Genomic DNA, 17,222 nt, shown 5'->3' on the forward strand with positions numbered 1-17,222 from the left:
ATCCTTTTTCCTTAACAATGAGACTCCACGGTTTCTACGCAGTGATTTTGTATTAAATTACTAATATAACACCAGAAAAGGAAGTGACCGTCCATCCATCCATCCTTCATGCATTCAAAATTTGTTTATTGAGTGACGACATTTATTACGGAGGCATTATGAGAGACACAGCAGGGAACAACATAGATTATACCTTGAGGATGCAGACACTGGGCACTTAATGACAACCATGATGACTATTTAAAAGGGGGCTGGGGGAGGGAGTGCACAGACGACAGAGCTGAGCGAGCCCGAGCACCACAGAAAGGTCTTCCTGCGGAACCAGAACAATGACGAGGGTTGTTACGTGTTTTGACAAATGCTGACATTCAGACAAATTGGAAGTGTGACCACATAAACCGAAAGGCGGCCAGAAAAATCAATTCTCAGGAATACTAAAGCCAATACAGAGCGATTAGTAAAAGGAAAGCCTGATGTGTCCGAGGAGAAGGGTTGTGTTGCTCATCCGTTTTCTTTGTCGAGTGGGTCTAGCTACAGCCCTTTTAGCAGTGAGCGTTAGGAAGTGGGAAGGAACCTCCCCGTGGGAACGCTGGCTCTAGAACGAGATGGAAAATCGCCGTAAGGACTTGTAGTCTGTTCCTGTACGTTCCTTCCCCTCGGTTTTAGGGAGTATGCATGCATGTGTTAAGCATTTTATTTATAAAGTATCCCCAGAAAATAGTTTTAAAACTGTTCAAAGAAAAGATATCTTTGGGTTTTTCCTAAACACGTATGAGTGCTCGATTCATCCATGTTGATGACATTTTAAAAACATACGTTGTTTCTGTATGTCAGTCGTTGTTGGGAGATACAGGTCATGTTGCTCTGCAGTTGATAAGCAAAGAGGTCAGCGTGGCCAGTGCCAGTCCTGAGGGGGCCGGAAGCAGGAAGGGCATTCCTGTAAGACCCTCCCTCTGTGCGTGTGAAGCCCACATGTCAGTTATCTCAAGGAAAAAATAAATATGTAAATATAAACATATGTATAGTATTATAATACCGTAGAATGTTTACAATTATAAAGGCGATAAACACATTTTTTCAAAAAAGTATAGAAATCACTGCTGAGGGGACTGGAGATGCTGTAGGTATTTCCTTTGTGTCTTATAACCTCATCCTAGACCAGTGATGGCGAACCTTTTGAGCTCCGCGTGTCAGCATTTTGAAAAACCCTAACTTAACTCTGGTGCCGTGTCACATATAGAAATAATTTTTTGATATTTGCAACCATAGTAAAACAAAGACTTATATTTTTGATATTTATTTTATATATTTAAATGCCATTTAACAAAGAAAAATCAACCAAAAAAATGAGTTCGCATGTCACCTCTGACACACGTGTCATAGGTTCGCCATCACTGTCCTAGACCCTTAATCTCGTCATTAACTACATGGGTGGCTTTACCAAGCTCACTGCACGATGTAGTTAGTGAACCTGGGTTTCATTAAATTCGTACATAGAAACTAACTGTGTTAATCACTTCAAATAATCCCAAATTTTACCATCATTTTCTGTTTTTAGAATAAAGATATTTTTAGGCGATTTTTCCTTCTTCAAAGAGAGCCTTTGAGATCTTAGCAGAGAAGCGATTTAACTTGGCTGCGGGGAAGATGGCCACTTACCTTTAGAAAGGGAGACTGAACCCCCCAAGCACGGAGGCCAGCTGGCAGGGGGAGCCGCCTCCTGGGGACCAGCGACCACACCTGCCTGTGGATTTTGCTTTGAGATAAATGTCCACAGATGTCCCATCAATACCCATTAGTAATAGTTACGGCCAGTGTGTAACCACGGGACACTCCTCTCCCTAAGCCACATCAGTGGGGGGAGCTGGAACCCTGGATGCCCACGGCCTTTGCTCCCTGCCTGGGGGGTGAGGTGGTCAGGGGAGACCCAGGTGACCATTACCATTCCCGACCGGGTCCCGCAGGTAGTGACGTGGGTGCAGCTCACCCTCCTTCTCTTGAGAAACAGAACTGGGTAAGGGCGACACAGACTAAGTGTTTGTTGATGAATGAATGACGAGCAACAAGCTACATGGATGAGTTGTACCCAGATTTCTAAACGGGCATTGGTTTTATTTAAAGTTGCAACTAGACAGATGCACCAGCACCTACACACACACACACACACACACACACACACACACACACACACTTCACAGGTCATATTACCTTTCTCAAACCTAAGGGGATAATTTTCTGGATTTTGCCACATTTTAATATACCGACCTCCCGCCAACAATCTCCATATCTCTAATGGTGGGATCTTTGAATAATGATGGTTTAAGTACCATAAATTTTCTAAGAATTCTGATTTTCAGGTCTAGTCTACTTTTGTCCAAAGTCAAACCAAGCCAAGAAAAACTTTTGTGCATGAGTAGGTCATCAGCACTCACACACATCATTCCCCACCGGTAGGCTGCGGCCCTGTAAGCTCTTCGGGGGGAGAGGAGTCGTGAAAGGGAGTCAGTACCACCAGTCTCTGGATCACGGGATCAATGGGCCTCTGGTGCATACATTTCCTGGCAACAACAAACCCTTGTTTGGGGAAGCAGGGAATTACCCATCAACCCTGTGAATGACTGCATTCTGCATTCTGGGTGTTTTTGGAATGTTTTTACGTCCTCTTCCCACATTCTTTAATGTCAACATCGAAGATCCTCCACCTTCTTGATCATGATGGGCCCCTCTGGGCAACTCATGGTGATGGTGAACCCTCAGTGCTTCCCATCAGAGTGGAGCATGGATGCTTCCCTCACCCAGAGAACAGAACCTGGAGACGGGAGGGCGGAGGCAGCATCAGGAGAGCCGTCTGCGGGGGAAACCCCGACTCCCCCCGAGGCAGACGCAGCCTGCTCTCCACGCACCTCTCTGGGCCACAGCAGTGACTGGCAGGCAGCTGGGACCCGGTTCCCAAGCAGCACCCTTCACGGAGCACCTGGGTCCGCACGGTTAAGGAAGAAAACATGCAGCTAAATTTAAAAGTAGAATTTTTAATATTGCTGTTTATGAAAGAATATGAGCCGAATATTCTGGCAGAAGCAAGCCTGCCCAGCTACACGACTGTTAGTCTCAGCAAGATATTTTGACAGCCAGTGTGATTCTCCTTTGTTAAGTGACAAAATGCCAAAAGAAGAGAAAGGAAAATACACCGCATAGAAATAGAAAATATTAGCCACCATTTTTTTACCTCTTATTTTCTTTCCCTCCCCCCACCCCCACCAGAAAATAGCTCATAAAAGTTATGATTTAACTTGTTATCTTAAAATACTCAGGGGAACTTGGTGCATCGGGCGTCCGTTGCTTGGAATGTTCGAACGCCTTATAGTTGGGATAATTCCCTTCTTCTAATGACAACGAGAGTATGTATTCATGTGAAAGCCTTAAGAAGAAATATTGATGTTAAAACACTATATGTGGGTTAGCGAGGTCGGATCTGTTGATATTATATTAGCCTTAGAGATAATAACGAATAATAATGGAGTGGAATGCCAGAACGTTGCCTCACACATCCCGTCAGCATGTATGTGAGCACAGCGGGAAACCCAAAACAAAAGCTAATTTATGGAAAACTATGTATTTCTAATGACACCGGAGGCCGCAGGGGTCCCAGCCTCCACCACACTCCTCACCCAACCTGCTTTCATCTGGCATTGAAACGGGGCTGCATTCCGGAAGCGTGTCTCACATCAAATCATTGCCCCATATTTAAAAAGTATTCTTATATTTTTTGTAAAATCTAATCATTGCACATGTGCATTATGTATATTTATATATTCATGAAACTAAAACAGAAAACGAAGAAATTTTGTTTTCAAAGCCCAAGGTACTGAGGTAACATATGCACGCAATGATGGTTGGACTTGGTGTAATTATATTTTCATTTTAAAATAAAAACAAAGGAGCCGCATTTGCATTCAGATACACTGATACCTTTCTATGCCGAGTGGGGCTTTCCCGAGGCTCCATGCTTTCGCCAGGGAAATGGTGGCACTTTGACGTACAGCGGCACCTCAGAGCACAGGTCTGGGAGAGCCCTCAGGTCATCCTGCGTAGATGTGAGATGTTCCTGTGCATGAGAAACAGCCTCCGAGAGGCCCAGCAACTCCCCAAACCTCCACACCAGGTGGAGCCCGAATGGAGAATGGGACCTGCGTCTCTTCATACAAACAAGAGGCTCCCCAGACGCCCCGGACAATCTCTGCTAAAAATTGTGCTCTGACCTCTAATCCTTGGATTGGGATGGCCTTTTCCTGCACCTTCTGATAACATGTTCTTTTAAAAATATATATATTTTATTTATTTTTTACAGAGAGGAAGGGAGAGGGATAGAGAGTTAGAAACATCGATGTGAGAGAAACATCGATCAGCTGCCTCCTGCACACCCCACACTGGGGATGTGCCTGCAACCAAGGTACATGCCCTTGACCGGAATCGAACCTGGGACCCTTCAGTCCGCAGGCTGATGCTCAATCCAGTGAGCCAAACCGGTTAGGGCTGATAACATGTTCTTACCGAATCTTTCTCAGGAAGGGTGTGTGGGGGCGAATGTGCCACAGTGGACCCCCGAGCTGAATTACAAGAAAGGGAAACCAGACCCAAAGTTGCCTGGGTGAACGCTCAAGGCTTCAAAGGCTAAACAACACGGAATTGAAGGCATTTTCTGGATATTTTTTAAGTCGGTTTTTCTTACCAGCTCTGGTTCTCATAGCTCATATTTTTGTCTTTGTGAGAATGTTTGACCTTGTAATGTTCCGCAGCGTTTGGCCAATAATGGCAGTCATGCTAGGAACAGCACTCAGTTGCCAAAACCGGAGTGCGGTCCTCAGGGTGCTGGTGGCCTGAGCTCCCTTCAGGGCCGGGCGGGAGCGTGCCTGCTTCTGTGCCTGCTCCACGCGTCCCCCGGGATGTGCCCCAGGGTCCTGGCAGATGCTGGGCCTTGGCAGCAGCTGTCCCCTCCCTGCCTCGCATCCGTATTTGGCAGGACCAGGCCAGAGAGCGCGGGCTCGCCATGGAAATGACAGCCGCTGTGATAACAGCTCCGTGGCCTGGTCCCCGGGGATGCGGTGACATTCTGGCACCTCTCCTCTCACGGGAGCTGAAAACGGCACTGCGTCTGCTCCTTGGGGCCGTGTAATTTTCTTTAATGACACATTTTGGTTCAAGTGTCCCACACGCTGGCTTTTGCGTCTCAAGCCAACATGTATTGGTTAGAAACAGCGACGTGCCCTTTCTTCTGCGGGCGGAGGCGAGATCTCGCGCCACCAGGGCCCTTCATCTCCATCAGCCTGGAACACACGAGGAGGCCGCAGTAATTGCTCTCACCTGCCTGGGCTCGGAGCCTGGAAGAAAAAAATCTTCAGACACTTGCACTGGTAGATCTTTCCAAGCATCCCATCTCAAAATTATCTCAATTAATGAGTGTTTTTCTCAACGTTTTCTGGCAAAGCCTGCAGAAAGAAAGACTGTAAGAGGCTATAGAATGAATGCCTTTGAATTCTGTAGGGAATATTTTCATTTTAAACGCATTATAATCCGTTACACTCTAAGAATGCCACCAGCACCCTAAGAAGATGGGACCTAAAGTAAGCTATTTGGCTGTTAGTAAAACAGGTGGCAATCGTGATTGATGGGTGAGCGTGCATGTGAGTCTCTCCTACCGTGGGTACCATGGTGCTCTTGTTATCACTGATATGGGTGATCGTATAAAATGTATGCTTATTATTTTGTAGTGTAGAGGGAAAATGTCAGCTATTACAACCAATTTAAAAGAGCTGTGCCTGGGAATTATCCTGGAAAGGGTTGAGGGAAGGTGGGAACATACACTCAAGCTATGCTATGTTAGATGGACTACTTTTAAATGGGAATTTTAATTTAAGCGTCATAGGCATTTAGGAAAGTATACAGCGCCTAAGTGCACACAGCCAGGGGAGCCCCCCTCCAGGTAGAATTCCGGGATGTTGCCCAGCACCCCAGAAGCCCCGAGAACTCGCCCAACTCCACCGGCTCCCCCTCCCAGCGGGTAGTCAGTCACTCCCGTGCCTGGTTCCCACCAGCTGGTAGGTCCTGCTTTCGAACAGTATGCACATGGACTTGCCCAGCAGTCACGCTTGTTGTGAATGTGTTGTCTGGTCAATGTTCTGCTTGTGAGATGTATTCATGCTGCTGCAGCTGGCAGTGGCCGGCCCCTTTCCGTGCTGTGCAGGGGGGGCCCCTTTGCGTTGCTGTGCGGGACCCCTTTGCATGCTGTGCGGGACCCCTTTGCATGCTGTGTGGGACCCCTTTGCGTGCTGTGTGGGACCCCTTTGCGTTGCTGTGCGGGACCCCTTTGCGTGCTGTGTGGGACCCCTTTGCGTGCTGTGTGGGACCCCTTTGCGTTGGTGTGCGGGATCCCTTTGCGTTGCTATGTGGGACCCCTTTGCGTTGCTGTGTGGAAGGCCACTGATGACTTCACTATAAGATTGAATCCGCTCACTGCTGGCAGCATCCGGGTAGTTTCCCGTCTGGGGCTTTTACAGATAACGCTTCTGCGAACATTGTTGGTTGTCTTTGGGTGCTGTGTGTGCATGTTTCTATAGGGGGTGTAGGCAGACTTTTGAAATCAGTGAGGACTTCAGCCACCATTTCTAAGATTTTTAATATAGAGGAAATACAGTTCAGTTCCAAACAAGCAACTTACCAATAATCTTGCAAAATGCAACCATTTATAGCTGGTAAATATCTTGTATGTAGAAGCCAATTTTAGCAAATGAATAACTTCTGATTATACTTGCTGCTATCAATTTGTGTTAAATTTTTTAAATTTTCCTTAGTGTGAATGCTCAATTTTCATTCAATACACTTCGGATCAGTAGGAAAGCAGCACAGTGTAGATAAAGGAACTGAAATTGGGTCAGGAATCTGGTGTCATGCGTCCTCTTACACAGTAACTTCTTAAGTCATTGGGCGACTCACCCTCTCTGCCTGTTTCATCCTCACACAGTGGGGACAATGGTTCTCGTCACATGCACATTGTTGGGAGATAACAGGCTTCAACGTGTTTTAAATCTGAAAAGCACACTGGTAGACATAGAATAGCATCCACAGTTCCACTCTTAGTCAGATAACGTTTAGGATGTGAATACAGCCCCGCCCCATTAAAATCTCCTAAAACTATGTGGAAATAACAGTGTGAAACTATAAAACGTAATATCATAAACTTTTTAAAATATTAAATCTACACAAATACTATTTCTAAAACTTTAACAAGTATAGTGTTTACTTGTGTAATTTTTAAATTGTTTTTTTAAGACTCTGGGTTAACCACAATATCCTGCTTCATCTTGATCATCATCATATTATTGTGAAATTTTTTTTAGGACAATAGAAGTTTATGGGAGAGTACTTGTATGGAAGGACAGTGCCTGGGATGCACACATGTGACCTTTGCCCCTTGCCCCACACACTGTCTCTGCCCTGGGTTCCCAGACCCCGGGGAGAAGCTGTGTCCAGCCAGTGGCCTCGGGGAAGTACCATCTCACTTCCTTCCCTGTGGTTTCACTCTGAAACCCTGGGGTGGAAGGGACAGGAATGCTGTGATATGACCTTTGTTCTCAGAAGGTCTGGGTTCAAGGTCAGGATCCTCTGCTCACTTGTTTGGAACCTTAAACTCTCAAAAAAAGCCTCAGTTTTCTGAGACTTAACATGAAAAAAAAATAATATCCACTATTGGTGGGGTCTTTGTGAAGATTAAATGAGATAATGCAGGTCACACTAGCACAGCACTTGACACAGAGCAGGTGTTGGTGACGGTTTTATTTTTGTGATATTGCACCATGGTGTTCTCACTGCGGCCCGGACAACGGGTCTGTGGCTGACAGATGCCTGGTTCTGCTGCCAGCCCGGTTCTCCCACCTCGGCTATCAGCCCGGGGGGTGAGGGACCCGGAGCGCACAGGGCACCCAGCCACATCCGTTTGTGTTTTCCTTATTATGGCTTGATTTGTCTTCTGTTGTTTCAGTCTCAAATCCATCAGCACAGAGCTGCACTAGGGCGGTGTGTAAAAGCATCCCTTTCATCTCCCATCTCTGTGATCTGTTCCACTGAAGACACACAAGGATATCGGGCTTTGAACATACCTGGCAATTTAGAAGTTTTGTCTTAAAGAAGCTGAGAAGGTCTAACTGGTGTTAGAAACTTCAGTTCTTTAAATGTAGATTTTATTTTGTCACACTGCAACTTTTTTAATAGCTTATTGATTTTTAGAGAGAGAGAGAGGGAGGGAGGTGGAGAGAGAGAGGGAAACATTGATCAGCTGCCTCCTGCACACGCCCTACCAGGGATGGAGCCCACAGCCGGGACTGGTGCCCTTGACCAGGAATCGCACCTGCAACCTCCTGATGCGTGGGATGACACCCAACCAACTTAGCCTCACCAGCCAGGGCACAGCTGCTTTTTCACACGTTGTAAGGGTGGTGTAGTAGGCACCTCATAGTGAACTAGGCAGCCCTCCCTCGTTTTTGCATCAGGGGTCTTAACACCATTGCTTGGACCTCTCGTTTTGTCATCTTGCTCTTGTTGAGACTGGAAATACCATCGTTCTGAGATGTTCATTTTCCGTCTCTGCTCTTCCTGACTCTAGATCAGCACCCGTATCTCCGGCGTTGACTTCTTGGGCTTGTTCCTTGTTGCATAAGCCTCCTCAAAGTTTTCTCCAAATTTAACGTTTTCTTGACTCTTTGTCGTGACAATATCTCTAGTTGCATGTGGCCGCTCTTCAGGAGGTGGGCTCCTGCCTGCGTGGCCTTCTCATAGAAGGAGATAATACTTTCAGTCGGACTCCCAGCTTCTTCTGACACTCGTCCCACGCCCTCCAGTCAGTCCTGCGTCAGCCAGGGATCCGAGGCACCACCTTGAAGGTTGGGAGCACAGGCCTCCCTGGGGATTCATGTCTGCCTTCCGGCTCGGGCGAGCAGGGGTGTTCTCATCCTTCTTCATCTACAGATGGGTTTTATTTCACTAATTTTCTCTTTGTCTGCCGAGACATTGCATGTCATGTTACTGACCAGTGCTTAGTAATTTCTGGAGCATTTTGACTTTTTTTTTATTATTGATTTTTACAGCGAGGAAGGGAGAGAGATAGAGAGTTAGAAACATCGATGAGAGAGAACCATCGATCAGCTGCCTCCCGCACACCTCCCACTGGGGATGTGCCCGCAACCCAGGCACATGCCCTTGACCGGAATCGAACCCGGGACCCTTCAGTCCGCAGGCCGACACTCTATCCACTGAGCATTTTGACTTTTATGACTTCGTTGCTTCTACTCCACTCTCCTCCTCCTCCTCTCTTCTTTTCCTCTCTCACACTACTTTTGAAGTGAATCTCCCTAACACTCTGAGTTTGTATAAATATCCTAAATGACACATCATAAGTGTCAAGAGCTTCACTAAAAATTCCAAACAGCAATATTTTCAAAGTACATAATAGTCTAAGACCAGACAACTTGTTGGCCTCTGTTTTCAATGCAGTGTGAAAGGAGATGTAATATTAGTGGGTATGCTTCTCATTAGATGATGTCTTGAGTAGAACTGAAATCCCATTTTATGGAGATTTTCTATAATGAGCGTATATAATAAGATGTTGCCCATCTGGCAGAAAATAAAATAGCTCTCCAAACATAAACATAACATTACTTTTAACACTTGACTTCTGTGTATGATCCATGGATTATCTCTCCTCTTCAAAGTCTGTTAAAACCAATAAAACGAGCTAATCTATAAGAGGACTTTCTATGCTCCATGAAAGCACACGGTAATGACATGTTATTTTGTGTGAGAGCCTTGACCCTGTTGGGTAGTTATTGTTGCTCCACCAACGTGTGCCTCTCAGACCTTTACTCTGTGCCCAAGTGTCTCCCACTGTTTCATTCAAAACTTGCGGAAATAGCTGAAGCTTGACAGACGTATGACTTGCTCAGTGTTTAGAAAGCTCTTGACATTTTGCCACTCAAACCCTACAGAGTCTAATGCAAAAATGACATACGGAGTCATACCTCTTTACCCATTGACCATCTGTACATTCAAGCATTCCATGACCTATGTCTTAATCCTTGAAAACATCAGAGTCTAAAAGAAATTGCCAGCAGACTGGGGTTGAAGCAGGGAGCCTACGTGTAAACATTTGTTACAGATACACAGGGTAGGTGTAGCTACGTTGCTATCTGTGTCTGGTATATTTCTTACTAGATCATGATTTTGTATCAGGTATCGGAACAGGAAAATGGGAGACTGGTGATGGAAGGTCCCCAAACTGTTGAATCTTTTTTTAAAAATCCAATCAGTTATACATAATACGAGGGGACTTTCATTCACTATTTTTCATACACCCTAAGGCAATCAAATAATGAATAAAATAGTACTCTTGTCTTAGCCACGTATGTATTTGTTTTATATTTATTAAATTTTCCTTTGAATAACTATATATTTTTATACACAAGTGTTTTCTTAGATTTTAAAACCTCAGGAAATAAAATCCGTTTATTTGACAGATATTTATCGAGACCCACTAGGTAGCCCAGCCAGCGTGGCGCAGGTGTTGAGCAGTGACCTATAAACCAGGAGGTCACGGTTCGATTCCCAGTCAGGGCACGTGCCCAGGTTGCAGGCTCGTTCCCCAGTGTGGGGCGTGTAGGAGGCAGCTGATCAGTGATTCTCTCTCATCATCGATGTTTCTATCCCGATCTCCCTCTCCCTTTCTCTCTGAAATCAATAAAAATATTTTTAAAAACCTACTGGGTATCAGGCACTGTGTAAGGAAAATGAGATACAACAGTGAATGAACAGTCATGGGAAAGATGCTCCATCCAGTCGTGCAGCTTCCCCAGGAAGTGGGCACCTACCACCTGAGGGAGGTGCAGGGATTTCACAGGGGAGGGGACGCGTCGCAGTCAGGGGGACTATTAACTTGAGCGGTACCGTGGTCGGTCAGATGACTTCCAGTAGCTCAGTCATCTGGGGTAAAGGATAAATAAATGAAATGCCTCTACACGAAGAACTGTCCTGCTACCCTCCATCTGCACTGCCTAGGAAGTTCACACCAATTACATCAGGTCGGGCAGCCAGCCTCTCTGTTTAAGTAAACCTAACGTTTACCAACATTATGTCACTTGTGCAGGGTTCAATCCTCGATTGAGGACAGAGCCAGAGTTTGTACACTGTGCCAACATAAGTGTGTTACTACGTATATCGGATGTTATTAAATAATACATAATGATTTTAATTAGATTTAGAAATGTATAACTATATAACTTAGAGTTATCTTTTCTAAATCTTTTAAATAAAGTTAGTCAACAACGTTTTTACAATTTATGAGATTACTAGAGGCCCGGTGCAGGACATTTGTGCACTGGTGCAGGGTGGGGTCCCTCAGCGCCGCCTGTGCCCTCTCCCAGTCTGGGACCCATCAGGGGATGTCCTGCTGCCGGCTTAGGCCCGCTCCCCGGTCCTTAGCGCTGCCACAGAGGCAAGAGAGGTTCCCACCACCGCCTCTGTGCTTGCCAACCATGAGCCTGGCTTCTGGCTTAGTGGCACTCCCCCTGTGGGAGCGTACTGGCCACCACAGGGCAGCTCCTACATCTGCCCCCTGGTGGTCAGTGCACATCATAGCAACCGGTGGTTCCGCTGTTCGGTTGATTTGCATATTAGGGTTTTATTATATAGGATCACACTCATTCAGAAATTCTCCAGGAAGCTACCTGACAGATATACAGGCAGCTTGATCTGGATCATTGCTGAGTTATACTATAAATTGATCTTAAATTTAGATTATTAAAATATTCTATTTTGTGCATCAGTATCCATTCTGATCATTTCATATGCCAGCTAATTCATCTGTGAGCCCAGTTTTTAGCTTTACCTTAATCCAGTGAATAGCATCACGTCTCTTGAGAACCTATAGGTTTTACAACAAAGTGTTATGCACGTGGGAGTGGCCTGTGGTCACGCAATTGGGCAGGTGCTGCTATGAGCTCCCACCACCTAGTTCAGGGTGGAGGGGATGGAACTCTGACAAAGCAGAGAAAGTAACCGTTCTTGCCTAGGAGTGTCCTGGTACAATTAATGGAGAAACATCAGAGCACTATTGCAGGGCTGCGTAGATACCTATCGCCACCCGTTGCATTTGTGTGCGGGATTGCTTGTTTTCTGATCTTTATCATGCAGTTACCGTGGGTGTTGCATTGTAACTCTACGTGACTTGTTGACATGTTTGCTATTGGCATTGCAGCGTAAGTAGCAGCCCTTTAACTAGCCTCTGTCCTTCCCCCAGCAATGCATCTCTTCGGCCTCAACTGGCAGCTCCAGCAGACGGAAAACGACACGTTTGAAAACGGAAAGGTGAACTCGGACACCGTGCCAACGCACACCGTGGCGCTGCCTTCTGGCGACAGCGGTAAGGCAGAGAGTTGCGTGGCCTGTGTGTTTCTGTGAACATCTCTTGCCATACATTTGTCTTTACCCAGTTTTATGTGGAAGAGAGGAAAGGTTTTGAAATTACAGATGTCGTATTTGAAGGAGCAGTTTTTATTCATTTACTTGAACAATTGAAAATGTACACTTTATTATGGGAATAATACTGTGTGCCTTCTGGTTCGACAGCGAGGCCTTCCCGCCTTTCCCTCCTGCAGATGTGTATTTTGTTTTATTTTAGGCTGAAAATAGATTATAACTCAGCGTCTCATCACTGTTTCCTTGGGTATATGACGCTTTCTTCACTCAGCGACTGTGTGGGGTTGGAATACTGTATTAGTTTTGATATGAAAGCTTTTAGGTACAGCACACACTAGCAGTGGTTCTCATCCTCCCTAATGCCGCGGCCCTTTAATAAAGTTCCTCATGTTGTGGTGACCCCCAACCATAAAATTATTTTCGTTGCTACTTCATAACTGTAATTTTGCTACTGTTATGAATCGTCATGTACATATCTGATATGCAGGATGTACTTTCAGGGATCGTGACCCACAGGTTGAGAACCGCTGCAAAGGATTATAATGTGTTGCCCTATCTCTAACCTTCACAAGCTTGCACTCTGACCTGACAGGCTTGCAGATCAATTGACTCTGAATTAAAAATGGAATTTAAGAGGTTGTAGCTAATTTTTTTCCACGTAAACACCCAGAATGCTGTATTTCATTTTTCTGGTATAAACACGTAGGAAAATGTATTCATGTGTGTGCATATTTACATTATGCGTGCCTGTCTGTTGTTTTTATGTATGTTTGTGGTATGTAGATATGTCTTGGCGTTTGACATCCTCTGACTTTTTGCAAAAATGTCGTAATACTTTATATCTCAAAGCCACCAGAATATAACACCTACTGCCACATAATGAATATGTCGTCTGCCTCTAAGCATCTCCCTGGTGTGTCTTCCACTTTTTTCTTCTTATGTTTGTATTCTGCTTTCACATCAGCTAGGTGCCCCTCGTGGGGTGGGTCCCCTATGAGAATAAAAAGAAGCTACTGTATCTTTATATAGAACATACTTATCCTATATAATAAAAGGCTAGTATGCAAATTGTCCCCTCAACTGGGAGTTCGACCAGAGTTCAACCAGAGGGTGGGGCAGGCTGGCCAACTGCTGTGGCCCCTCCCCCTGGCCAGCCCCGCCTCCAATCGCCTCCACCCCATCCCAATCGGGGGCGGGCCAGCTGGACCCCACCCGTGCACGAATTCGTGCACCAGGCCTCTAGTATTTATATATCTGTTGTGGTTTACATGGACTGTGACTAATGCTCTTATTGTATTTTTGTTCTTTGCTTTCCCATCTTCTGTTTTATTTTAACAATAATACTTTGTGACGCTTCTCTTCTCTCTTGGAGAGGCTGAGGAATTTGACAAGACCTTTATGGTAATAATAAATATCCCACCTCACCCCTGTATGGGGCCTTTTGACACCAAGTTCTGCATGTCCCCAAAGTCTAAGCTGGTGATTGAGACGACACCACACCTGAGGAAAACGGGCAGATTACCAAGGAGGGAACCCATCTTTCCTCGTTAAAACTGTTGGATGGGAAATTTCCATGAAATAAAATACAGTTACTTATGCAGTTGTTTTAGGCAGTGATGACACACATATGAACGATCAAGTAACTATACAGAAATTAATAGTATTTATTTCTGGTTTATACAGATTGAAATTTAGATGTTCTCTTAGCACTTATTAATCTCACATGTAGGGGACTTTATCCACTGAATATACTAAAAAGGGAAATGTTTATTGTAAATGTTTTTCTTAAGAAGACACACACCCTAACCATTTATTTATTGTGACTGACCTGAAACAGGCAGGCATGCCTTAGGGAGCTGCAGGTCCAGTCCCTCCCCTGGTGCTGGGCCAGGATTTTGCCGGGAGCCTCTGCTCGGATCTGCAGGCCTTGGCTCCCAGAAGCCCACATGCAGACCTGGCTCCTTCCCCAGACTCTGTACCCTGGTCCAATGGTTCAGACCTGCAGGAAAGCGTAGGGCAGCCCGGGAAAGCCTGTCCGGGGTCCCGGCAGCCCCAGTGGTTTGGAAGAATGTCCTATAACTGTGGCTTCAGAAAGCGCTCTGGAGCTGATGGGCTTCTAAAATACTCACCATGATGCAAGGAGATGCTATTGCATCAAAAGCACAAATGCTTCCACATATCCTTGTGTTTCCCAGGATAGCACCCATCCTCCCTGTGGGACATGCACCTGGATGTTCTCTGTTTTATGGTCTCTCCCATACAAATGCCAGTTGGAACTCACTCAGAGGACTTCACTGTTCACAAAGGATGTGCTCCACCATCTCAAACACACAGCTGTGGCGCCCCTTTTGTGAGGAGCTGCAGGTACCCACGTGCCCTAGAGGCACCGTGTGCAATGACATACGCCACGGAGCAGCCATGTGCTCGTGGGCAGGTACCTTCTTCCTCACCGCCCAGGTAAGGAGCAGACAGCGATGCCCCAGGACGAGGAGACACCGCAGAGCCGATCCCCCAGCCGCCAGCCAGACTAAGGCATGTGCGGGAATTCCTCTGTGTCTGGGCTCAGTCCTTGTCCAAATCATAGTCACTAGGGTCTTTTTATTTTTTCTGGAACAGCCAAAAAAAACTAAACTGAAAGGAATCTTATTTTCATTTTTCCATATAAAGATTCTTGGTATCTGTCTCTTAAATACGTATAGTCCTGGGTGCAGGGAGCATGAGGGGCTCTATTTGCAAGAAGGAGGCACCTCACAAACACTGCTGCTTGTCTCCAGGATGGACCCACAGTGTCCCTCACCACTTCAGCTTCCCGAGCTTTGCACCTCATCTCTAGAAGTTCCAGCTCACACCTGTAAGCAGGCCTGAGCCTCCTGAGCAAAGCTCACCCAGAGAATAACTGTGCTGAGTGTCATGAACAGATTGCTTTCAGCTTCTAAATGCTGTCCTCTTATTATGTAGCCTGGTTCTTATAACGACACATAGAGGCCTGGTGCATGGATTCGTGCACATTGAAAGTAAATTAATTGAAAGGTGGCCAGCAGGGCAGGACTGGGCGAGAGGGGCCGAACATACCCTGGAGCCAACCTCCCGTGGACCCTCCCCGGGCAGCCGAACCTGGGGTGGCGCTGGGGCTCAAAGGACGTCTGCAGAATGAGTGGGCTCCCTCAGCCTGGCCTGTGGGGATCAGGCCAAAACGGACTCTCCAACATCCCCCGAGGGGCCCCGGATTGCAAGAGGGCAGTTCTCGGGTGACGCACCCCAGAATCGGGCTCCTTCCTCTCTGGGTCCCGGTGCGTCACCCGAGAACCACAGCTGCCAAGTCACTGCAGCTCGGCAGCTCCTGTGTTGAGCGTCTGCCCCCTGGTGGTCAGTGCGCATCATAGGTACCCTGTCGATGGTCAGACGGTCACTTAGGCTTTTATATATATGTAGATTCCCAGGCACAACCTTGGTGCTAAGGGTTCAGTAAACTCCCTGCTTGCTTTTAAGCGAAGTCCGAAGGCACTTCTAACGGGTGTTTATTATTTAAAGAAGAATTTCTGCCCTGTGCCAGGGGCCTTTACTGATTATCCCTGAGACCTCCTTAGACTGTAGATTGCAGAGAGGAGGTCAGAAGCACCGGTCTCAGGAGACCTGAGGGAAGTGGGTGGGAACGGAGTGTTTAGCCCCAACACCAGTCTCCTTCCAGAAAGGGCAGTTACTCCCCTGGACCAAGGAATTCCGTCAGCCTAATGTGCTGGAAAGAACCACACAGGCCTCCGTTCCAGTCGTAGCTCATGCATTTATTTAGTTTGTAACCTTCAGCAAGTTACTTAACTTCTTTGAGCCTCCATTTCCTCGCCCATAAAGAGGGAGTAATCATGCCCGTCTCTTGGCTCACCACCTCCCACCTTCTGGCAGCCCTACTCCATGTCCCTTGCAAATTCTTCCACATTTCTTACCAGTTATTCAGAATCTTCCTGCTGCACCCGTCAGCTTTCTCAGCTGATGGCCTGGCCTCCTATTCAACAGCAACCACCGCAAAAGAAGCAGAAGCCTTCAGAGGGAGCCCTCTTACAGCCCTCCAGGCCTCCGCGTGTCTGGGTGTTTTCTTTCATCGAAGGCTCAACTTCCCATGGGACTCTTGATCCCATCCTGTACTTCAGAATGTCCCCACTCTACCTGGACATCCAATCAGTGCTGGAACATTCTGAGGCCACTCGCAGTCTCCAGAAGATCCATACAGAGACCCTCTAGCTGCCTCCTGGGCCAGCTCTGCCCGTCTCTCTCTTCTCCCCTACAGCCAGCCTTCTGGAACAGAGGGTGCAGAGTCAGGATTTACCGCCCGCGCACCCCTGCTCCAGCCTGGCCCCTTTCTCGTGGTTGTCCTCGACCAGCCACTCACGCAGCTGTTGTCTTCCAGAGTCACCCGGCGCTGTGTCAGGGGCACCAACGACTGCCCCTCTGTCTTTGTAGCGTGTAGCAGTTAACCCAGCCCTCCTCAATGAAGTGGTCTTTCCCCTTTGCCTCTGTGACACCACGTTCACGCACTTCCTTCCTGACTGTTTGGCAGGGACCTTTCAGTTTGTCCTGTGACTCATCTTCCTCTACCCGATCCGTCACCATGGCTGTTCTCTGGGTTCTGCTCTCTTCAAAGTATAACCACGCCGGGTTCCCTCCCCCACTCCTCTGGCTCCAGCGGCCTTCCGTGTGCTGCGCTGCAG

The 17,222-nt window shown here is 46.8% G+C and overlaps 1 protein-coding gene across 11 annotated transcripts in view; it reads left to right on the forward strand.

Annotated features, from left to right (window-relative positions):
* Positions 1–17,222, forward strand: part of TENM3 (teneurin transmembrane protein 3) — a 670,243-nt gene that overhangs the window by 537,204 nt on the left and 115,817 nt on the right. For all 11 annotated transcript variants that reach the window (XM_070408131.1, XM_070408130.1, XM_070408129.1 and 8 more), the window contains one exon: positions 12,341–12,463. In XM_070408131.1, the coding sequence (XP_070264232.1) occupies positions 12,341–12,463 (123 nt within the window). The remainder of the gene's footprint in view (positions 1–12,340; positions 12,464–17,222) is intronic.

This window comes from Myotis yumanensis, unplaced genomic scaffold (genome assembly GCF_028538775.1).
Source record: "Myotis yumanensis isolate MYYU_CA2020_CCGP unplaced genomic scaffold, mMyoYum1.0.hap1 SCAF_3, whole genome shotgun sequence".
Taxonomy (NCBI): Eukaryota; Metazoa; Chordata; class Mammalia; order Chiroptera; family Vespertilionidae; genus Myotis; species Myotis yumanensis.